This window comes from Dasypus novemcinctus, chromosome 3 (assembly GCF_030445035.2).
Source record: "Dasypus novemcinctus isolate mDasNov1 chromosome 3, mDasNov1.1.hap2, whole genome shotgun sequence".
Lineage (NCBI taxonomy): Eukaryota > Metazoa > Chordata > Mammalia > Cingulata > Dasypodidae > Dasypus > Dasypus novemcinctus.
This window is the reverse complement of record NC_080675.1, coordinates 93,061,063-93,086,093: the sequence shown is the minus strand read 5'-3', so window position 1 is coordinate 93,086,093 and position 25,031 is coordinate 93,061,063. Positions and strand designations below refer to the sequence as shown.

Here is a 25,031-nt window from a genome sequence, read left to right as displayed (position 1 = left end):
AGTGCCCCACACACCTCCCACTGCAAGGGCAAACTTATGTTTCTCACGTCTCCTTGCAGCTGCACTCAGCCCTCTAACCAGAAAAAGAAAGAACTAATGTTAACTCTTATATTCCAAGGGCTTCCAAAACCTCGAGACTTCAACTGCCTAAATATAGCTGGTTATAACCGGGAGAGAGCTAAAACCAGAGGACCTCTGTCCCAGTTCTGATTTGAAATACTAACATTATGACATTACACCACTTCTGACTTCCTTCTCCATAGAGTTGGACTTGATCATCTTTTAGGGTTTCAAGCTCTAATGCTGACATTTTATTTAAATAGGTGACTTCTCAATGGAGATGGCTTCTGGTTCTTCCCCGAATAAGTAACTAAAGAACTGGCAGGGCAGCACCTTGGAAAGACAAAGGGAAGCTGCCTTCACACACTACCCCCATTTTTTTCCAAAGCTGTGAACTCTGCCTCTTTCCCAGACAAAAGCCTAATCACAGGTCCTGATGGACACAGGTCACCTTAGCTGGCAAGAAAGGCCTATATCCAGGAGTCTGAGAGTCATGAATCAGCTTCCTAAATACAAAATAAAGGTAGGTTCTCTTTGGGTCCTAGACAGCATAAGGGCAGAATTAAACATGCTTGGATTCAAGTGAGGTATGGGAAAGCAGAGGCAGGGGGCAGCAGGGTTGAAGTAGGAAGGGTTGTAAGTTCACTTTATTCGTATTTCCTCCTACAGAAAACCATCAAAATGGGGACAGAGATAGGCAAGGGAAAGGGCTCAAAATGTGTTCAATTCAAATGTTCTCAGGATTATTCCAGGGAGCTCTTGAGGCTGAGTGCCTGGTTGGTGTGGCTTCAGATCCAGCACTAATTCCTCATGCCCTGGCCTGAGATCTTCACAGATTGGTGGCTCAGGCCCTGTAATTAACTCTCATCCTTTGCCCACCTTGATGTAAGGCAGCAAGCAGGCTGAAATACTCCTCTCTGATGGGCAAGAGTAGTCACAGCCCACTGATGTACTGCACCTTCTGTGCTCCAGGAGCAGAAATGGAAGTTGCTTCCAAGACTTTGGACACTTGCAGGCAGGGCTAGAGGCCAATGGTATATGAGCGGCCTGTGGGATTGTGAATAGCAGAACAAACTGGTGCTGTCACAGCCCACTCATACCACACCTTCTTGGAATTGCTGCATCGCCAGAAACGCACACAGATGGTCTGGCCTTCACGCACTGTAATGGGCTGCTGTAGGAAAAAAGATGAGAGTTTCAGGGTGGAGCTACTTAATAGTATCTGGTAATGTAGAGATGAAATGATAAACATGGTAGAGTATTCTAACCCTCTTGAAGTTTATTTGGAGTCTATCAAAACACTAAACAGACATTAAAAAGGTAATCAAAAGTGGTAAGTGCTATGAATATGTACAAGGTGCTAAGAAAGTACTTATAAAAGGGAACATTAATGCTAGACTAGTCTATAGAAAGTCAGGGAAAGTTTATCTGACAATAAAAAGGGTCCTGGAAGATAAATTAGCTGAGTAGAGAGAGGAGCAAAGAATTTCCTAGGCAAAGAAAGTTGTGAAAACCTGAGTCAGCAAAGAAGATGGGGTGTTAGAGGAGCAAAAAGTAAGTCTGCAGGACTGAAGAAATTAATCAAGCAGGACAATAATTTTAAAAGTAAGCAAAAACTGGATCTTGCCAACTCTTAGAAGAAGATTCAGGATTCTGACCTTTACTTAAGGGCAATGGGAAAGCATTGAAGGATTTTAAGCAGAAGAGAGACACGAACAGATTTGAGTCTTTAGAAGATGAACTCTTGCTTAAGGTAGAGAATGAAGAAGAGCCAGAGTAGATGTGGGGAGGCCTGACAGGAGGCCTGTTGTAGATATCAAACACCTACAACAGAGCTAAAAGCATGAGAGAAGAGAACGTGGGTCATAGCCAAGTGCCATTCTAGAAGAGGAAGGGGCAGAACACCAACAGCAAAAATTACTCATTGTTAACCTACAGTCTTGGAAGCAATTCATACCTTAATGGGGAACAGAATGGGAAACCAAGAGAACATCCCAGGAGAGTGAGTCTCTGGACGGATACCTGTGTGGACAAAATAGTGAAAAAAAAAACAACAAGGTCTCTATGACTATGACTTGTCTCAGTTGAGGAGGGTCTCTTCTGTGATTACAGATAATCAAAGATCCTACTGGGGAACGGATGTGGCTCAAGCACTTGACAGCCCACCTCCCACATGGAGGTCCCGGGTTCAATGCCCGGTGCCTCCTAAGGAAGACAAAGAACAGACAAACAAAAACAAACAAACAGGAAGTAGATGTGGCTTAAGCAGTTGAACGCCCACCTCCCACATGGGAGGTCCCAGATTCAGTTCCTGGTGCCTCCTAAAAAAAACAGACAACAAGCAAAAAACAACATACAAACAACAAGCAAACAGACAAGGGAGCCATGGGGGAAAATAAAATTTAAAAAATTTTTAAGTGTATTAAAAAAATCACTATTCACTAACCCTTGGGTTCTCCCTTGAATCCAAATGATTCATAAGCTGTCCCAGGCAGCACCTCCATATACCCCATCATCCACTGCCCCAGACACTCACTCAGAGTGATGTCCTGATAAAGCACAGTCTCAAAGTAGCCTGCAAAGCCATGTAGCACTGTGTTCACCTCCACGGGAAACTCCAAGGTGCAGTAGCGGTTGTTGTCAATCATAGGATCTGTCAGGGAAGAGTTGTGTGTAGGTGGGAAGGGGCCAGGGCCCTAAGCAACTTGGCAAAGCATGAGCACGAACCAGGAAAGGAAGCCTAGATAGGGCAGACCTGGGACAGCAAAGGAAGAAACCAGGAGGGTGAGCTCACACCCATCCAGCCAGGAGACAGTCATGCAGGAAGTTACCTCTGTTGGGATGGCTGAAGGTAAAACAGGGCTGGGGCGCAGAAAGCTGGTGGAAGTTGTGTAGCCGCACCACATAGGGCATCTCAAACTGGGCCTGTCCCGAGAGAGAGCAAGAGCTAGAAAAGATAGGTGAGAGATACCTTCTTCCTGGGGGAAAAAAATACAAGCCTCAGGGACACAGAAAAAGATGAAAATATAGTTTAACTTCAACTGCTTCCCCCTAGTGCCCCCATCTGCTCCTTCAACTCTTTACCTTCTCCAGTGGAAGAAAATAGTTGCTGCTAATATGGAAAAAGAACTAAAGAGAACTACTTCCAGAAGAGAATAACTCTTTACCTCAGGGTCACGGTCCTTTTCCCGACAGGCTCGGACCTCATTGTACAGCTTGGAAGAAGAGATGGGAGCCAGGAAAGAAGTATACTCCCCAGGGATGCTCACGCCATTATCTATTCAGGGGGGCAGAGGGCATGGGACAGGACAAATGAGTTACCAAGGGATGGGGTGGAGATGATGTATCCGTACTAATGGAAGGCTCACATACCCTCCCTTCTCCCAGCTCCCCAAAACAGCAAAAGAGACCCATGGGCATGGCAGGAAGAAGCAGTGCAATGTTGTCACATTTCCAGGCTGGCCTGCTTCCAATTCTTGTCATGGAGGATTCCACTTCTAGGCTAACTTACAGAGTTACACAAGATTAAAACTGGAAGGACCTTATTATTAGAGAACTCCTCTGGTTTTTAATTTTTGTGGAGTCAAAAAGCCCTTTGAGATTCTATTGAAGACTAAGCCCAAGGTACATATTCAGGTCAGCTCAGGTAGTCCACATACCTCAGGTCAAGAATCTCTGTTCTAGTCCACTCTCCTCATTTTTCAGATGCGAATATCAAGATTTAAAGTCATCATTTCATTTGCTAAGGTCACAGAGCCAGCAGTGCAGCAGGTCTCAGATCCACACAATCTGATCCCAAGTCCAGCTCACCTTCCCCTAAACCCTGTAACCTCCTCCCAGGCTGCTGCCCACCCACCATCATCCCCCCTAAGCTCTCCCATCTCATAATCCATTCCCAGGACACCCCAGGCCTGGAGGCACCTTTTAGGAAATGCTGGGCTCCATCCAGGCACTCAGGTGACAGTTCGTTGTCAGCGAAGGACCCCAGAAGCTCACTCACAATGATGTCTGCTTTCTCTGGAGCCACCCATTCCCGCATATCTGATGAGACTACTGTCACCTGGCTTCCCCATTCTTCAAACTGCCAGTTCTCTAACCTGAAACAGAGAAAATACAGGTGAAGGCACTGATGAGGAAAACAGGCAATGGGGGCTAACTTCCCAACAAGCAGATTGCTACTCACGTTACCACAGCATTTGGGTTTTTCTCCACAGCATACAGCTTTATCTGCCGGTCTGCCTGCTTGGCTGCCCGCAGAGAGGCATTCACCAGGGGTCCTCGGCCTGCTCCCAGCACCATCAGCACTCTAAGAAAGGAGGGGAAAGAGACACGCAAACTCAGCATATAGAATGGTAGGTATGCAAGTCCCTGGGATCACAGGAGGACACTCACTGGACATTAGTATCCTTCTCTTCTCCTGGCACCCGGTCCAGCAGACATTTATAGATGGCCTAGAGGGAAGGAGAGGAGATCTCAGCAGGAATGGAGTCCTGGGTATAATCCCATCCTCACCACAGACACCATGGCCCTGTGCTTGCCCCAACCTGAGACCCACACTTGTACCTGCTGGTACTGAGAATATTTGATAGGGTCTTTTTCAAAAACTTCATATGTCTGAGATTCCAGATTATCCATCAGCGGCTAGTGAATGAGAGGCAAAAGGCAAAGTAAGTTAGCCAGATTCTGGCAGGGACAATGTACTGAACATTAAAAACCTTTCCATTGCCTCCTGAGTTCTGGTAGGGATTACAGGCACATGTACTCGAGAGACATCTTCCCTCTCTCCCTCCTCTCAGGGTACTGCAGACCCACCTGGAGTGGGGACTGCAGATAGTCTTCATAGCCCTTGGCAAAGAGTTCGTAGGCATTGGGTGGAGGACGGTTCTGGCTCAAGTATTCCAAATACTGGAGGTAGGAGCAGAACTCCTTTTCTGAGTGGTGGTTGGTGCCTGTGATGATGAACTGTACCTCCAGCTATGAGAGAAATCAGACCATCAGACCAAGATTCTGGGGTATCATTATGGTTTCTGGCCAAAAAAACAGCATAAAATAGAAGTCCAGACCAATTCTCCACCCCTTGCCCTTACCACTAACAAAAACGGCATGAGGCTTCAATGAACTTATAAAGCCCTCTTTTTTTTTTTTTAAGATTTATTTATTTATTTCTCCCCACTCCCTCCATTGTCTTCTCTCTGTGTCCTTTTGCTGTGTGTTCTTCTGTGTCTGCTTGTATTCTCATTAGGCAGCTCCAAGAACCAATCCTGGGACCTTCTGGAGTAGGAGAGAGGCGATCATTCTCTTGCACCACCTCAGCTCCCTGGTCTGCTATGTCTTTTTCTCTCTCCTCTATGTCTCTTTTTGTTGTCATCTTGCTGTGCCAGCACTCCTGCATGGGGCAGCATTCCTGCGTGGGGCAGCATTCCTGCATGGGGCAGCACTCTGCGTGGGCCAGCTCACCACACAGGCAAGCTTGCCTTCACCAGGAGGCCCCAGATATTGAACTCTGGACCTCCTATATGATAGATGGGAGCCCAATTACTTGAGCTACATCCACTTCCCCTATAAAGCCCTCTTATGCCACATAAGTTTTATCCAGGCTCAGAGCCCCATGGATCCTTGCTATAGCTTTTTAAGTGAGAACTTCTGCAAAATTCTCATAAGTTCTGGCTCCTTTTCCAAGTTTTCTAGGGTTTCTAAGGCCACTGGTCTTATGGCTGTCAAGACTCCAACTTTGCTAAAATTATTCTCCAGAAATCAGAGAGGAAGAGTCAGTTACACAAGAAAAGAGCACCACAAGTTATTAAGGCAAGATGATCAGCTGGACCTCTTTTAGAACCCTTCTACCACCCACCTTGAGGAGTCGGAAGATCAACCTCTGGTGCATCTTAGAAAGAACAGGAAATCCCTTCTTATTAGTCAGGAAGATACTGGTGGGAAGAATGGCTGCTTTGATGGGCTCTCCAAGCCAACGATCAATGACATGATTAGATGGGAGGTCAGCCCCAATTTCAAGAGCTATATGAGAGAAGGGAAAGATCTGTCAATTACTGTCAGGCAAGAAGCCCTTCCTTGCTCCTTTGTGCAGGCCTGTTAACTCCGCTAAAGAGCAGGGCAGACAAAGACACAGGAAAAGTAGCAAAATTACCCAGCATCCAAGTGATATTTATCTTTTTTTTTTTAATGGTACTGGGGGCTGGGGATTGAACCCTGGATCTTGTATGTGGGAAGCCAGCACTGAGCCACATTGGCTTCCATGAATTTTCATTTGTTTTTGCGTGTTGTCTTTATTTTTTTCAGGAGGAACTGAGAACCGAACTCGGGACCTCATATGTCGGAAATGGGTGCTCAACCACTTGAGCTATATCCACTCTCAGACATGAAACTTTTAACTACTGATCCTTATTCACAAGAGGACAGAGAAGGGATACCTATGCCAGGACACTCACAAACTTACCAACTGCAATCCTCTTACTGTAGTCACACAAAGTCCGGAAGTTGTGCCACCTTCCCAGAATCAAATACAGAAAAATAAAGTCAAATTCACATGGCCCACCAGTCACCAGAGCTCACAGAGATCTCCTTGTAAGTTCTACTGTATATTTCCCCTCACCCTACCCTTTGCCCTTATATAGCGGCACCAAAGGGAAACGTACCACATCCATGTCTTCTCTTCCCCACTGTACTCCTCTGTGTGTGTAGTTGGTGCATTCTCGATTATATCATCCCGCAGGTCCTCTGGTGCCACCAAGGGTACCCGCATCCAGAACTGCACATATACAAGTACCCTATTTAGAACTCTACTTTGAACTCATCATGTCCAGAAAACTTTCCCCAATTAAAAGATCTTGATCCAAACCTTTAAGTTAACCCCTTTATATGCCTTTTCCAATTTGTTATTATGTATGTGTATGCATATCTTATGTATGTCCTTTTGTAAACATCTACCTGGTCATTTAATTCAACTCTTAAGTTTCTGGAAACAAAGAATTATATATCTTACTTGCTTTTTAACTTTATGCATACCACTTTTATAAGGGGGAAGCTGGGCAGTACTGACATTTCAATTCTGTGAAACGCATCCTCCTCTGAATAGCTAGGCACAAGAAGGTAGCTAGCTCAGCCTGACTACCATAATGTGCAGCAGGAAAGAAGCCCCTCAGTCATACCATGGAGGAGTGGTGACCAGTGTGGATGTGGTTAGTCAAAACTCTGGCCAGGTTAGTGTTATCCTCCTGATTGAGGGGCAACAGGAAGGCTGGAAGACCGAGATATGCTCCAAAATTCAGCTCTTGTAACATGGCCTGAAATGGAGATCAAGCAGAAAGGGTAAAGAGCTAGCACCACAAATGGCTTTAACTCCATTATATGACACTTACTTCACCAAGTTATGGGAGAAAAATACTACTCTCCCCACCCAGTTTGGATACAGACATAACTTTCAAAAAGATCCAACGGAGAGGTGACAGTCTTACCGCTTCTGAGTTCCTGCGGATTTTCTCCACTTTTGAGTCTGGACGAATCCATGGAGAAAGCTTTCCCACAATTAGTGTATTCCAGTCTGCACTCCCCCACCCAAGAAAGACCAAAAAAAAAAAAAAGAATGAGGTTCAGCACTTTACTCTTGCTAAATTCCTAGTTCTTAGCAGGGAATAAAGTAGAGATGAGAAACAAGAGAAACAAAGACTTTTTCTATCAGATATGGCAGATATGGAATAGCCTGAAGAATAGGGAACTAAGGTTTTCAGCAAGTGAAGGAGAAAGCAAGAGTATATATCCCAGGGGACTAACCAATATTTCCAAGTTAGAAGAGGAGAATGAGAGCCTTGATAAAGCATAAGTTGATACTACCACTAACAATTAAGGGTCATAAGGGATGGTCCCTACCCCTTCCCGACAGCAGTAGGTCAGATCGTGTCTGGGGGCCAGGCCGATTCTTAGCAGGTTCCTGAGTGAACTCCCTCTTGAAACGCGGGTGGAAGACAGGCATGCAGAGAAAATCAAACCTACAACCGTGGCAGACCCAAAATCATCATGTAAAGGGAGGATCCGTGTCCAGAAGTCCAAGCAAATCAACTATCTCGATTCTGTACGGTCCTTTCAGCTACCATCAGTCATGACAGCGAAATGCCCCAAAGATCAGTCCATTTGGGGGGCATATCACTTCCGCGGCACTGTGCCTCAATTTCCCCCAAAAACCACGGCCAGGAAGAAAATGAGTAAGGAGAAGAGATAGAAATCCAAACCAACTAGTTTTCTTGCTACTCTGCTGCTAATGGCCTTTCAGGACCTTCATATCGAAATCTGCTTATGCCCCCCTCCCAGGGTTGACCCTTTTCTCCTCTCCCTTGCCATGTAACACTTCCTCCCACTCCCACAAAATAATCTCGACCTCCAGAGCCCTGGAGATCGACTGTACTCCCCTTTTGGGTTCATCTGACAACTTCCCTAACTTTTGGGCTCAGTGACCACACAACACTTTCTTATGGTCCTAGGGTCGAGGCTTCTCCCCACAAGAAGTAATGGTTTCTCCCGCCCATATCTTACCCACTCCCACCCCGTCATTCCTGCCCCTCGGAGATGTCTAGTCTGCCCCTCTCCGACCGCGAGTTCGGACCCCGCATTCCGCTCGCAGAGATTCGGGCCCTCACCCTTGTTTAGCCACAGCCCCCAAAGTATCAGCTATTTCGGGGACACAATTCAGATCCCTCCCGCTGGACACGCGGCTCCCACCGGCACCACCGACCGCCATCGCCGCCATCTTTCCCTTCGCGCTTGTCCACGCCGGGATTCCTTGATTTTACTAGCCAATCACAAAGCCGAGAAAAAGCCGCCAGAAGGCGGGACGAATTTCCTTAACAACCAGAGCCTGTTCCACCACCCGCGAGCAGAGGCCGACAGGTGCAGTGTACCAATCCGCGCGCTGCAAGTGACGTACGGCGTGGCTTCAGAAAATCCACCAATCTGAGGACCTGGTTCATGAACTTCGATTTCCCACAATGCTTCGTTTATTTCTTAATTCCGTTAAAAGGACTACACGGCCCATGAAACCCTGCTGTATAGGCTTGAAGTAGAATCACTGAGGGTAGTGAGACAGGCTCAGGGCCAGTGGCGCAATGGATAACGCGTCTGACTACGGATCAGAAGATTCCAGGTTCGACTCCTGGCTGGCTCGGTGGGGCCGGTTTCTCTTTAACACACATCGTAGTGCGATAGGTGGTTAAAAGTGGATTTCATGTTTCTCGTTATTTTCTTAGATTTGCTCGTTATAGTCTCATTTTCAAGTCTTAATCTTCCTAGGTTCTGCAACCATCTTAAGGCAGCTTTTCCCCATTACCCCCTTCGGAGGTGGTTCTTGTGACACCACCTAGGCCCACTTGAACACTGAAAAACTTTATTAATGACTGCGTCTCTTAAAATGAGCTCGGTCTCTTTAGTATGTTACATTTTTAAATAGACCGTGGTAACTGCCCATTAATTTTCCGTGATTCTGTGCTTCAAATGCAAAAGATAAACACACGCACACTTAAAGATCGGAGAAAGATATTCGTGATGAATGATTATAGTGGAGGGGAGTCATAGAGCTGTCCGACCTGAGGCCCGCGAAAATTTCCGTATTTTCCTATATCGATAGCTGCTGAGGGACGGAAAAGAAGGGAAGGAATGAAGCAAGGAAAGACACAGGTAGGGCAAAGTCAGAGAGTCCAGAGATGTTGAGGGCCTGGCAGCAAGTAGAGAACACAGCATAAAGGCCCTGAACAGGAGGTCTTGACAGAATTAAGGGGTCATTTGGCAGGAGACCGTGCGAAAGAGAAGTCGGGGTGTGTCTTACCGTTGAGTGAAACAAGAAATGAGAGGAGCGACATCAAGGAAGATCAGATTTGGGGTTTGGACATGCTGAATTGGGCGTCTAGGGGGCGCTGTGTAATAGAAAGTTGGATGAACAGTGATCTGAACCAGACAAGATTTGCAAGTCACCAGAATAGAGCTAGTGACTGAAGCCATGAGATTGAATGAGATCACGATGACCCATGGGAGACAGAGCCCTGGGAAACACGGAAAGGGTGTGGATAGGATAAGCTCTCCTTTGAGGAGCCCGGGCTGCAAGGTAAAGAATAAAAGTCCTAAAGCTAAAGAACTAAGGAAATGGGTCCATAGAGCCTGAAGGGATTGGAGGTAGTGTTGTCCCTTCTTAGTCGTCATTTAATTCCCACAGATATTTTACTTTATTTTTTAGAACAGTTTGTTTTACAGAAAAATTAAGCATATAGCCCCCAAGTTCCCATATAGTTCCTCCGCACACACCACACACAGCTTCCTCTATTCTTTTATCAACATCTTAATAATGTATGGTACATTTGTTACAATTAATGAACCATTTTTTTTTTTATTTCTCTCCCCTTCCCAACTCCCACCCCATTTGTCTGTTCTCTGTGTCTATTTGCTGCGTCTTCTTTGTACGCTTCTGTTGTTGTCAGTGGCACAGGAATCTGTGTTTCTTTTTGTTGCGTCATCTTGTTGTGTCAGCTCTCCGTGTGTGCGGCGCCATTCCTGGGCAGGCTGAATTTTCTTTCACGCTGAGCGGCTCTCTTTATGGGGCGCACTCCTTGCACATGGGGCTCCCCTACGCAGGGGCTCCCCTACGCAGGGACATCCCTGCGTGGCAGGGCACTCCTTGCATGTATCAGCACTGCACGTGGGCCAGCTCCACACAGGTCAAGGAGGCCCGGGGTTTGAACCGCGGACCTCCCATGTGGTAGACGGACGCCCTAACCACTGGGCCAAGCCCACTTCCATGAACCAATATTAATACATTATTATTAACTACAGTCCATAGTTTATTAAAATTTCCTTAGTTTTTTTTAAATTGACTTTGTAATAATATTACATTAAAAATATATATATATGAGGTCCCATTAAACCCCACCACCCCCACCCCATCTCTCCCCCCCCAGCAACACTCATTCCCATCATCATGACACATCCATTGCATTTGGTAAGTACATCTTCGGGCACCTCTGCACCTCATGGTCAATGGTCCACATCATGGCCCATACTCTCCCACATTCCATCCAGTGGGCCCTGTGAGGATTTACAATGTCCGGTGATTGCCCCTGAAGCACCATCCAGGGCAGCTCCATGTCCCAAAAGACGCCTCCACCTCTCATCTCTTCCTGCCTTTCCCCATACCCATCAGCCACCATGTCCACTTTTCCCAATCCAATGCCACCTTTTCTATGCGGACATTGGATTGGTTGTGTCCATTGCACCTCTATGTCAAGAGGAGGCTCAGATTCCACCTGGATGCTGGATGCAATCCTCCCACTTTCAGTTGTAATCACTCTAGGCTCCATGGTGTGGTGGTTGTCCTTCTTCAACTCCATCTTAGCTGAGTGTGGTGAGTCCAATAAATCAGATTGTAGGTGCTGGAGTCTGTTGAGGCTCAGGACCTAAGAGATTCAAATCCCCTAAATATATCTTAAACCCCAACACTAACTGCAACTCCAATTTCCTTAGTTTTTACCTAACATCTTTTTTCTGTTCCAGGATTGCTGCAATCAGCTCACAATAGATTGGCTCGAAGGGAAGGCGATGCAGAACTTTACGGAATAAAGGGACAGAGAGAAAGACACAGGAGAGGAGATAAAGATGGGACCAGGGGACTCACAGCTTCTGGAACTGAGAGCCTTGACCCTAGTTTCCACCTTGTATTTATTGGAAACTACCAAGCAACTGTTTGCCATTAGAACTGCAACATCATCTACAATAATAGGGAACAACTGCAACATCTAACAACTGCAACATCTACAATAGAACAGATGTAACATTTACAATAAGGAACAGGTAAGCCAGTTTCCCACAACACAGGATCCCATCCAGGATACCACACTGCATTTAGTTGTCATGTCTCCTTAGGCTCCTCTTGGCTGTGACAGTTTCTCAGGCTTCCCTGGTTTTTGATGACTTTGATAGTTTTGTGGTGTATTTGTCAGGTACCTTGTAGGATGGCCCTCTGTTGGAATTTGTCTGATGTATTTCTCATGATTAAAGGATTTGGAGAGGAATACATATCACAAAGGTAAAGTGCCATTTTCATTACATCAAGGGTACATTCTATCAACATGCTTTATGTCTGTTGACGTTAACCTTATAATGGTGTTTCTCCAATGTAAAGTTACTCTTTTCCCCCTTTCCATACTGTACTATATGCAACGAAGTCATTATGTCAGCCCACAATTAAGCAGTGAGGATTTATGCTCTCCCTCCCTAAAGGGGAATATCTAAATAATTTATGTGTAATTCTTCCCTGAAGGTTCTTTGCAGTAGGTCCTTGTCTATAGGAAGTAGATGAAGGCTCTATGGACATTTGAAGAGGTAAAAAAAAGTTGTTGCCGAGGCCTGCTTATTTTCTGGTCCAGCTATGCCCAACCAAACTCTACGTCCACAGAAGACTTATTAGATGTTGTTTCTTCTTCAGAAGCTAATTATCTGGGTTGTGGACCATCTGTGCTCCTGGCATCTCACTCCTAATTTCAAGCTGGTAGCTGCTCTGTTGGTTAACTAACCCATCCACGGATGATGGGGAAAGAAGAACATTTATGAAAAATGAGTGTCAGTTTTGCCATCAGTTAAAATACTTTTCAAAAGGAGTCATAGGTGAAGAATTTTCCTATTTGTCTGGTTTTTATCATTATTATTGAAATAATGAAAATGCTTTAATAATGATTGAAGTGATGAATGCACAACTATGTGATTATGTCAAATGCATTGATTGTACATTTGGATGAATTGTATGCTTTATTAATATGTATCAATAAAACTGATTTAATTTGTAAAAAAAGAGTCATGTAAAAAGAGCCTAGAATTTCTGGCTGATCTTAAAGTAAGTTTAGATAGGCTGAATTTCATTTGTCTGTGTTGTCTTTTTTTTTTCATTCAAAATAGCCTCAGCTGTGTGGCAAGCATTATGCTGAATAGTTCCCCATAACTCCATACCATATTGCTCTCTGCCTTTCCTACACTTGTCTGTGCCATTAAAAAAAAAAGTTAGCATGCAACTGTGAGTCTTTATCTCTATGAGAAGGAGAGACGAAAGAAGGGAAAGGCTGAAAAAAAGAAAAAAAAATAGAAAACCTTGTACAGGACTTGGCCCCAGGCAAAGAAGTTGAAGTTGGTGAAATCATCTTATACTTTGCTTCTCTCTGCTAGACCCTGCACACTGACCTCTTGAACTCAGAAGCCATGACCACTGTTATGTTGTGGAATGTAGGACTCTGCTGGAATGGAGGTAGGAAGATGGTGGGACAGAATGGCAAATACCCTGGATGAGAAATAATGTTACTTTCTCCAACAGGAAGCATGAACAACAGGCCACAGCATCAGAGACTTTTCTGAAAAGGAACAAGGAGCCACCAGACTTTCCAGCATTCCCCACTGCGAGACCCTGATCCTGGGTTCTGTCCTTGTTTAAGTACCTCCAGCCCATTGTAAGCCCTCCTTTCATCTTCTTTAGTGTTCCTCTCCTTCCTTAGCACTTGCCCCCCCTCCCCAGACCCATTCTTGCTCACCTCTATGCCTGCCCAGCCAGCCACATTCTTCACCATCAAAATAATGGCCGTTTGACCCTCCTACTGCTCCAAATTGCTTCTTCACAATCAATGCTGTCCTCCAGCTACAAAAGTGACAGAGTTACTGAGGCAAAATAATATGTGCCGATTTGCATTCTCTCTCGTCATCTCTGTTATACAGTGTTTATCTGTCAAAATGAATAGAAAGTAGAAACTATACTGGAACATAGAAAAAAATGGAAAACTACCCAATTTATTTATGAAACCAGAATAACCCTAGTACCAAAACCTATCAGAAATAGCACCCCTCAAGAAAAACTATTGACCAATCTCACTTAAGAATAAAAATGTAAAAATTCTAAAATATTTAAGATTGAAAAATAAAAGTCAATAATATCTTGATCTAGTAATTATACCACAATCAACAGCACCAGGAATTAACACAAGGTTAGGTATTAGGAAATTGATTTGTGTAATAAGTCACAAATGAAAAAGAAAAACATTGATCTTTTTTTTTTTAGTTTATTTCTCTCCCCTTCCCCCCACCCCCAGTTGTCTGCTCTCTGTGTCCATTCACTGTGTGTTCTTCTGTGACTGTTTTTATCCTTATCAGCGGTACCGGGAATCTGTGTTTTTTTTTGTTGCGTCATCTTGCTGTGTCAGCTCTCCTGTGTGGCACCATTCTTGGGCAGGCTGCACTTTCTTTCACGCTGGGCCGCTCTCCTTATAGGGTGTGCTCCTTGTGGGTGGGGCTCCCCTACGCAGCACAGCTCTCCTTGTGCACATCAGCACTGTGCAAGGGCCAGCACCACACGGGTCAAGGAGGCCAGGGGTTTGAACCATGGACCTCCCATGTGGTAGGCAGACACCCTATCCATTGGGCCAAGTCTGCTCCCCAACATTGATCATTTTTAATTGTTACTAAAGAGAACCTGGAAGTATAAGTCAATTCCCATTTTCTATAAACATTCCTAATAGTCTTAGTTTTCTTATATATGAAGTCAACAACTTAGGTGAAGATGAAATAAAATAGGAATGTCTAGTCTTATCACTGAGTTATTTAATATTGTTCTGAAAAATCCAATACAATAAAACTGGAAATATTTTAAAAAGGAGTTATAACTTTTGGAAAGGAAGGGACAAATTCATTGTTGTTTGCAGATAATATGATTGTATACATAGAAAATCCATAAGAGCCAATTTTAAAATGATGAGAATTGATAATAGAATTCAGAGAAGTCACACAAGACAAATATAAATCTGTAGCCTTGGGAAACAGACTTTGGCCCAGTGGTTAGGGCGTCCGTCTACCATATGGGAGGTTCGCGGTTCAAACCCCGGGCCTCCTTGACCCGTGTGGAGCTGGCCATGCGCAGTGCTGATGCACGCAAGGAGTGCCGTGCCACGCAAGGGTGTCCCCCGCGTGGGGGAGCCCCACGCGCAAGTCCTTGCGCCCGTGAGGAGAGCCGCCCAGCGTGAAAAGAAAGAGCAGCCTGCCCAGGAATGGCGCCGCCCACACTTCCCGTGACGCTGACGACAACAGAAGCGGACAAAGAAACAAGACGCAGCAAATAGACACCAAGAACAGACAACCAGGGGAGGGGGGGAGAAATTAAATAAATAAATAAATCTTTAAAAAAAAAAAAATCTGTAGCCTTCTATTTTTCAGATGGTTATTTAATTTGCAAATGTACAAAATTTAATAACTTAAATTTTATATACGAGGTAGCAGTTTGATATTATTGATGAATTCCAAAAAGAAATATTGGATTATGTTTGTAAACTGATCTTTTCCTCTGGGTATATTAGATTATATTGGATTCAGAGGTTTACTTGATTGAGTAATCAGGTAAGCTTCTTGTGCCAGTAGGGCTTTGAGTCCCCACCCCTTGGTGGTGACATGGCAAAGACATGGCAAAGACAGAGTTGGAGGGGTTTTGATGTTGGAGTTTTGATGTTGGAGTTTGATGCTGAAGCCTTAAGTTGGAGCCCTGGGAAGTAAGCTCATAGAGGAAACAGAAGCAAGCCCTAAGAAGAGAGAAACCCTGAGACCAGGAAAAAGAAGTCTGAGGAAGGGGGGAACTCAGGAATCCTGAACCCTCACAAATGTCAGGAGCTATCTTTCTCCAACACATGGGAATAGACTTTGGTAAGGGAAGTAACTTATGCTTTATGGCCTGGTATCTGTAAGCTCCTACCCAAATTAAATACCCCTTATAAAAACGAACCGATTCTGGTATTCTGCACCAGCACCCCTTTGGCTGACTAATACAGAATTCGGTACCAAGAAGTGGGGAAGTGCTTTTGCAATTACTGAAATGCTGGAATGGTTTTATAAATGAGTAAGGGGTATTTTTTGGAGGAATTTTGAGATGCATGATGGAAAAGGCCTAGATCATTTTGAAGAGACTGTTGATAGGAATATGGATGCTAAAGAGACTTTTTAATGATGCCTTAGCAGTAAATGATGAAACTATTATTGGAAACTGGAGGAAAGGTGATCTGTGTTTTAAAGTTGCAGAGAACTTAGCAAGATTAACTCCTGGTGTTTTATGGAATGAAGAATTTGAAGATAGAGAGCCTGGGCATTTAGCTGAAGAAATTTCCAAAGGAAACCCAGAGAATGAGGCTTGGCTTCTGCTTGCAGCTTATAGCAAAATGCTAGATGAGAGAGATATACTGAGGAATGAACTGTCAGGCAAAAAGAAAACAGAAACTAATTCTGGAAATTCCAAGCCTCTGGAAATCAAGCTCCCAGATGAAAGTGCCCCATTGGAGGACTAACTAAACTTGGCACTTGTAAATTAGGATTGAAGATGCAGTTATCTCAGAAAGAATTGTGGAAAGTCTTACTGTCTGATGGCTTAGACCCCTGCTTCTCGCATGCTCAACCAACAAGGTTTTTGAAAGAACTGTATAAACAAAACCACTGTCAGGTTTGGACTAAAAGGGACATGGAAAGAAGAGATTGAAGGAGAAATAGCTTTAAGAGGAAAACCATGGAAGCTGAGATCTGGAATTAAGACATCACCTTGGGCCAAGAGAGGAACCTCATCCATGTGTACAGAGAGGGTGAGTTTGCCCCAGCAGTTGAAGAGGGTGGATGTTCCTGTCCGATGTTCTGGGAGAGTTTTGCTGCCTCAGGGTACAGAGAGGGTGGAGCACATTCCCCAAGGATTAGGGGGGGTAAGGTCAGCACCCCACAGGTCTGACAGGGGTGGACCTCTCCCCCAAAGGTTAGGGAAGGCCAGGTGGTCAACATATTGCTCTGAGAGGGTTGAGCCTATATGCCAAAGGTTAGGGGGAATGTTGTCTTCATATCGCTGTACTAGGGGGGTTAAGACCCTAACCCAAAGATTGGGTAAGGTGCAGCAATCACCCCAACACTCTTGGAAGGAGAGGTCTAGACCTTGGTTGACACCAGATGAGGGTGGAACCAAGAAAATGACCATTGGGCAAGGCAGTGGAAAGGCCCCAAGGAGAAGAAACCATCTTCTTAAGAATGACTCCCAGGGAAAGCGGATTTGGCTCAACTGCTAGAGCATCTGCCTACCACATGGGAGGTCCAGGGTTCAAACCCAGGAACTCCTGACCCATGTGGTGAGCTGGCCCACGTGCAGTACTGATACATGCAAGGAGTGCCATGCCACACAGGGATGTCCCCTGCATAGGGGAACCCCATGCACAAGGAATGCCGCCCCATGTGAAAAAAGTGCAGCCTGCTGAGGAGTGGCACCGCATACACGGAGAGCTGATGCAGCAAGATGACACAACAAAAAGAGACATAGATTCCCAGTGCCACTGACAAGAATGCAAGCAGACACAGAAGAACATACAGCAAATGGACACAGAGAGCAGACAACAGGAGAAGGGGGGAGAGAATTAAATAAAAAATAAAAATCTTAAAAAAAAAAAAAAAAAGACTCCCAGACTTTGAAATCAAACAGAGGATTCCTTACAGGTCTACTGAACTGTAGAGAAACCGTGACTTATGTTTCCCTCCCAATTTCTTCTTATTGTAATGAAAATGTTTATCCTTTGTCCATTTGTGTATTGGAAGTAGATGAATTGTAAGTTTCAGAGGTCTATAGCAGATAGGACTTTGCCTCAAGATGGGTGGCAGACTTGGCCCAGTGATTAGGGCATCCGTCTACCACATGGGAGGTCCGTGGTTCAAACCACGGGCCTCCTTTACCCATGTGGAGCTGGCCCATGCGCAGTGCTGATGCGTGCAAGGAATGCCGTGCCATGCAGGGGTGTCCCCGGCGTAGGGGAGCCCCACACGCAAGGAGTGTGCCCTGTAAGGAGAGCCACCCAGCGCGAAAGAAAGTGCAGCCTGCCCAGGAATGGCGCCGCACACACGGAGAGCTGGCACAACAAGATGACTCAATAAAAAGAAACACAGATTCCCATGCCACTGACAACAACAGAAGCGGACAAAGAAGATGCAGCAAATAGACACAGAGAACAGACAACCTGGGTGGGGGGAGGGAGGGGAGAGAAATAAATAAATAAATCTTTTAAAAAAATAAACTGTATTTCTTTAAATTGATTGTAATATGATTTAGTATTTACATTGTAACTGATTTAAGGTTTTGTATTTTTTTAAATATTGTAATGTCTTTTTGGAATTCAGAGGATGTAGTATAGCAGTTTGATGTTATTGATGAATTCCAAAAAGAAATACTGGATTATGTCTGTAGACTGATCTTTTCCTCTGGGCATATTAGATTATACTGGATTCAGAGGTTTACTTGATTGAGTAATCAGGTAAACCTCTTGTGCCACTAGGGCATTGAGTCCCCACTCACCAAGGGGTGGGGACTCACAGATAAAAGACATGACAAAGACAGAGTTGGAGGATTTTTGATGTTAGAGTTTTGATGTTGGAATTTGATGAAGCCTTAAGCTGGAGCCCTGGGAAGTAAGGAAACAGAAGCAAGCCCTAGGGAGAGAGAAACCCTGAGCCAAGGAAAAAGAAGCCTGAGGAAGGGAGGAACCCAGGAATCCTGAACCTTCACAGACATCAGCAGCCATCTTGCTCCAACAAGTGGAAATAGACTTTGGTGAGGGAAGTAACTTATGCTTTATGGCCTGGTATCTGTAAGCTCCTACCCCAAATAAATACCCTTTATAAAAACCAAGCGATTTCTGGTATTTTGCACAAGCACCCCCTTGGCTGACTAATACATATGGCCAAATAAAAACTTAGAATTAACAATTGGTGGGGCTGGTGTCAATGAGTCAGGGTCCTTTTCCTTGTTGAGACTGTAGACTAAAGAATGCCCTAGAGCTTTCAGGAGTGAGGGTTTTATGTGTAAGCCAGCACTGCCCTTGAACAGTATTGACTTGTTGAACTATTAGGACAACAGGGTCATTTTACACATGGAGAGAAGTCAGTTACCTCACCTTAGGTCAGAGACATAGTGGAGCCAAGATCTAAACCTTGTCTTAGTGTGATGGTGGGGTCAGGTGTGATGAAGCAGAGGAGAGGACTTAGGTCTTTGGCCCCTGAAACTCCAAGGAAAGGGCAAGTATGAAGGCTACTTGGTATGGTATGGGATGGAATGGGATGGCAGGGGCAAAAGCCACCATCTTTCTGCCTACAAACTCCCTGTCCAGCCTTGAGGTCACCAGGCTGAGGATGGTGACTCTGTGTTGGGCTCCTTAGAGTTCCCAAGCACTCCCTTGTGGTCAGGCCAACCAAAGCTAATCATTTGATTTCCTGGAGCTTCCATTTTTCAGCATCTTAGAAAGCTGGTCAGAACCAATTTGGTCTGGAAAGGAAAAGGGACCCCAGCTAGGCCTTCTACCTCTCCATCAGGTAGAAAGAGCCCAGGGGTTGAGAAAGGCACTCAGTGTTCCCATACCCAGACCTGCTAAGACCTTCAGGACACAGGTCTGAGTCATCTGTTGTAGCTTCCAAACAAGCCAGCTCTGACGTGGAGCAGGGACTCAGGAATGTAAGCAGCAGGGAGCTCAGGAGGGCCAGAGGGCCAAGGAAGAGATGTGCCTAACTGGTTAGGGCTATTGCTTCCACCACAGGGGCCATTGCCACCCCAAGTATTTGAATAGCTGAGTCCAAGGAGCCCCATTGAAGGGAAAATGAAAATGGGGTAGCAGCAGCTTATGCCTCCCACTAGCTCCCCATTTTTCACAGCAGCTAATGCCTACCATGAGCTCAGCTGTTCCTGGTGGGTCTCCAATGTGATGTCACTCCCAGCACTGACACCTGAGTCTCATTTCTCTCTTTATGCAGACAAGACCTGACTCCAAGGCCCTTTAGTCCTTACCCTGCCCTGTCCAAGCCCTTAGCCCTAGTCTCTTGGTACCCCTAGCCCTTGGCTCTAATGCCCACCTCCCTGCCCCAGGTCACCAGTCTGTGGGGGATACTGTCAAACAGCTGCTCAGGAGGACCTCAGAAGCCCCTCTCCAGGAATCAGACTTTGAAATGCAGGTCAACATAGCCCTTGACCTGCAGGGTACCTGTCACCTCATTGACCTGGGTAACAGGTGTCTTCCCCAGCAGTGGACTCAGAAAATCCTCCAGATTTTCTGCAGGGCCCAGGTATACCCCTCTACCTCCTGGATCACTGTCATCTGACGGTTGCCATATGTGGTGTCCCTGTAGACAGGAATGTTGTGCATTTAAGAGCGCCACACAAAATAGGTAAGTCAGGTGGAGGGTCTTGGGGGAGGGCGGCTGCTAGCCACTTGGGGTGGGATACTGTTCATACTTTGGGGGCCTTGGAATGCTCTGGGGGGGTGTATAAGACACTCCACAAACTGGGATAATCTGGAGGCCCCTGGGTCTAGCCCAGGTGCCATAGCCTGGGTTCTGGCTAGAAGCCGTTTCTCCAGCTCCGCAGCACTTCCATGATCACTGCCATCTTGACCTCTTTGTAGCCTTCTTATGTACTAGGAATAAGCAGTTAGAAGACATAATTAATAAAGATAGCCCCAGAAAATGACAGTTAAGAGCATGGTCTGTGGAGCAAGATAGTCAAGAGGTCAAAGTCCTGTGCTCCCATTTACTAATCATATGAACCTAAGCCCTCTGGACTCTGTTTCCTCATCCATAAAATGGGAATGTAAATAATAGTTTTTGGGAAGTGGACTTGACCCAGTGGATAGGGCATCCGTCTACCACATGGGAGGTCTCCAGTTCAAACCCCAGGCTTCCTTGACCCATGTGGAGCTGGCCCATGTGCAGTGCTGATGCGCGCAAGCAGTGCTGATGCATGCAAGGAGTGCCATGCCATGCAGGGGCATCCCCGCATAAGGGAGCCCCACACACAAGGAGTGTGCCCCACAAGGAGCGCGCCCCATAAGGAGAGCCGCCCACTGTGAAAGAAAGTTCAGTCTGCCCAGGAATGGCGCCGCACACACGGAGAGCTGACACACAAGATGACACAACAAAAAGAAACACAGATTCCCGTGCCGCTGACAACAACAGAAGCAGACAAAAAAGAACATGCAGCAAATGTACACAGAGAGCAGACAATGGGGAGGTTGGGGGAGAAGGGGAAGGGGAGAGAAATAAATAAAAAATAAATCTTTAAAAATAAATAATAGTTCTTATAAAACTGTAGTGAGTATTAAATTAGTTAATGCAGCAAAGAATTTAAAACCTACCTTCCACAGAGTAAGTCTTCAATATACATTAGCTATTGTGATTAGTATTTTCCCCATTCACAGGGGTAACAATAACACCACCACAAAATACTTAGCAGGTAGGAAGCAAATGTGGCTCAACAGATAGAGTGTCCACCTACCATATAGGAGGTCCAAGGGTTCAATACCCAGGGCCTCCTGGCTCATGTGATGAGCTGGCCCACGCACAGTGCTGCTGCGTGACCCCAGCGCAAGGAAAGCCGCCCCACATGAAACCCTAGCCTGCCCAGGAATGCCACACACATGGAGAGCTGACACAGCAAGATGATGCAAAAAAAGAGACACAGATCTCCAGTGCCGCCTGATGAAAATACACGTGGACACAGAAGAATGCGCAGTAAATGGATACAGAGAACAGACAGCAGCGGGGGAGGAGAAATAAATAAATAAATATTTTTAAAAAAATACTTAGCAGAAATTTTACTGAAAAATGTGAGGAACCTGTATTTAAAAAATCACAAAATTGTACTGAGAGATATAATAGAAGACTGGGAAAAAATGGAGACAAAAACCATGTTCTTAAGATGGAAAAAATTAATCTTATAAAAGTGTCAATTCTTACATTAATTTCTCACTTTTATAACATTCAATCACAAATCAAATAATCTTTTGTTACTTGATAAAATGATTCTGCCATTCATCTGTAATAAAAATCACACAAGAAAAGCAAAGAAAATGCAAAAAAAAAGAGAAATGAGAGGGAACTACTAAATTATTTTTAGCCCTTTCCCAAAAATGCTTTATGAAACAAGCAATATATAAATAAAGAGCTATAATATGTAGCCAGTACAAGAAAAGAGAATGAAAGAGCTGAACCAATATTCCAGAAATAGACCAGTTGTATGTGTATACACGTGTATGATTATATATATATGTATATATGCACACATATGCATGAATTTAATTTGTACAACAACTGCTAATATTTATTGAGACCTCATTTTGTTCTAGGCTCTAAGACAAGTAATTTATTTTGGATGTTCTCCCCAAATTTTCACAAGAACCCAATGAGGCAGGAAATGTATCTTTATGTGGGTGAGGAAATGTTACAGAGGTTACATGATATGTTCACCAAAGAAGGGTTTTAAATGGGGTATAGGGAAGCGGATGTAGCTCAGTGGTTGAGTGCCCGTTTCCCATGTATGAAGTCCTGAGTTCAATCCCCAATACCTCCTAAAATAAATAAATAGGCAGAAACCTAAACCATCTGAGGCCAGAGCCTGTGTTCTTAACCTTAAGGCTATAATTTTCTATAATTTTCCTTCTAGAAAGGTATCCTAGAAAATCTTCACGAACTAGGACAAATATTAAGAGAAATGCTTAGTGCACCATTTTTTATAATTACAAAAAGTAAAACAACAACTTGGAATCCAATAGAGGAATGATTAAATAAATCATTGATGCAATGAAATCATAAGCAGTCATTAAAATCAGTGCTGTCAAAGAAAATTTGATAACTTGGGGAAATGCTCATGATATGCCATTAAGTGACACAGATTACAAATTGTGCACACAGAATGACTTCAACTATGTGGAAAAATTTATTTTCCAAATTTCCTATAATGAGCATGTTTATATTATATGGAAAGCATTTTTTAAAATGTGAATAAAACCCATGATCTTTCCTCTGTCTTTCTGCTGGTTCTGTTGCAGGCCTAACCAAGACCCCCTCAGCTCTAAAGAGGTCGCTGTAGCTGTCTAACCTTCAGCAATCACTCTTTTTTTTTTTTTTTTTTTTTAAGATTTTTTTTTATTTATTTAATTCCCCTCTCCTCCCCCGTTGTCTGTTTTCTGTGTCTTTTTGCTGTGTCTTGTTTCAGTAATCACTCTTGCTTCATAGAAATAACATAAGAGTCTCTAAACCAGGCTAATATTCATTAAATGTACAATAGATACCACCTGTAATTATACTGTGGTTAAAAATAAAGAATGATTTTAAGAGGTATTTTTTGACATTTGACTATTAAACTGTAATTCACCAAATTAATAGAAAAACAAACCTATTAAAATATTTTACTCTGTAAAGAGGGAGAACACAAGGACACCCATTAAGCACCATTTCTAGTCAACATTGTCCTGGAGGTCTTAGCCAGTACAATAAGGCATAAGACAAAGTAGTCATAAATATTAGAATAGAATATTAAAGTGCTAGGTGTTTGGAATATATATTATCTCATTTAATTCTCGGGATCATGAGGTAGGAATTATTGATATGCTATTTTGTAGATGAGAAAACTGAGGTTAAATGTCTTGGTCAAAATTATGCTTCAGTTAAATGGAAGAGTCAGAATGACAATCTAATTCTTATTTCCAAGTCATTGTTTTTTCCTTTACAACAGCATTTCCCAACATATGGTCCAAGAACCTTGGGGATTCCTGGGACCCTTCTAGGAGGTACGTGAATACCTCCTATGTGTCTGTGTGAAGCTAGATTTCCTTCATTTATTTCAACCAAAAGAATGTATCACTGGGGAAGCAGATGTGGCTCAACGGATAGAGCATCCGCCTACCATATAGGAGGTCCAGGGTTTGATACCCAGGGCTTCCTGGCCTGTGTGGTGAGCTGGCCCACGTGCAGTTCTGCTGCGCACAAGGAGTGCCATGTCACGCAGGGGTGCCCCCACATAGGGATGCCCCCCATGCAAGGAGTGTGGCCTGCAAGGAGAGCTGCCCCATGCAAAAAAATACAGCCTGCCCAGGAATGGTGCCGCACACATGGAAAGCCAACGCAAAAGATGATGCAACAAAAAGAGACACAGATTCCTGGTGCTGCCTGACAGGAATGCAAGTGGACACAGAAAAACACACAGCGAATGGACACTAAGCAGACAATGGGGGAGTTAGCGGGGAAAGAAACAAACAAAAAAAAAGAATGTATCACTGCAAAGAGAATGCAGAAGCAGATATGAGAATCTATTTGTCTTCTCTTAAGCCAGGCATTAAAGAGATGTACAAAAATGTAAAACAATGCCACTCACTCACTATTTTGTTTTGAATAATACAGTTATTTTTCATAAGAATATGTCATGTTAACATGCAAAGGGTTTATTTTTAAAAATAAATTCAGGTCCTCCTGCCAAGCCTGGCTTGCCTGCTCATGGCTCAACTCCACTCTCCCCAGTGGCCAGTCCTTTGCCTCCAGCGCACATCCAGTACCAGCATTCTATTTAGGGCTCATCTTGCTCAGGAACTAGCTTGAGGCCAGTTTCAGGGGCTCTGGGTGTACAACCCTGGGAAGCTGCCCTCCGGGGAGCAAGGAGCTGCCCCTATGGAGGAGCCAAAACTGAGGCCTGGGTGCCTACCCCACACCTGGATGCAGAGCACATGGCCAGTGATGGGCCAGGGACAAGCATGCTCGTAGGCATTTGAGAACTCAGCAGCAGTCTTAAAGACACCACACACATTCCCAGTATGGATTCCTGGTGCTAGAGGGAGCAGAGCAGACTTCCTTCTCAAAGAATTGTGGTTGGTTATTTTGACCTGTGTGGTGGTTCCTTGAAGGATTCATGCAAAGAGGTTTTTATTTTATCTAGCTCAGAACTCTTCCAACATAGAGGTGACTGCCTGAGAGGTATTTTTCAAAATATTTAAAGGCAAGTATAGTAGCCACTGCCACCTGGGGCAAGGAATAACAGATGAGGCAAACAGTAGACACAAAACATCTGGGAAGAAAGGTTAGGGATTTTAAAACTTGAAGAAGGATGGTCCAACAATGAGCCGTTGATACTAATG

At 44.5% G+C, this 25,031-nt stretch overlaps 1 protein-coding gene and 1 non-coding gene across 2 annotated transcripts; one reads left to right on the top strand and one right to left on the bottom strand.

Annotated features, from left to right (window-relative positions):
- Positions 1-679: 679 nt before the first annotated feature.
- Positions 680-8,866, bottom strand: PRMT5 (protein arginine methyltransferase 5). Its single transcript, XM_004474560.5, has 17 exons — positions 8,709-8,866; positions 7,945-8,063; positions 7,533-7,618; positions 7,227-7,361; positions 6,714-6,826; positions 6,515-6,564; positions 5,912-6,075; positions 4,873-5,034; positions 4,624-4,701; positions 4,453-4,511; positions 4,244-4,366; positions 3,982-4,157; positions 3,228-3,337; positions 2,892-2,985; positions 2,597-2,713; positions 2,018-2,082; positions 680-1,234 (listed from the first exon to the last, which is right to left on the bottom strand). Exons 1-17 carry the CDS (start codon positions 8,816-8,818, stop codon positions 1,082-1,084), a joined length of 1,914 nt encoding a protein of 637 aa, XP_004474617.1. The 5' UTR covers positions 8,819-8,866; the 3' UTR covers positions 680-1,081.
- A 293-nt stretch (positions 8,867-9,159) lies between these two features.
- On the top strand, positions 9,160-9,232 carry TRNAR-ACG (transfer RNA arginine (anticodon ACG)). The gene has a single exon. It is a non-coding gene; the product is annotated as a tRNA-Arg (tRNA).
- Positions 9,233-25,031: the final 15,799 nt, after the last annotated feature.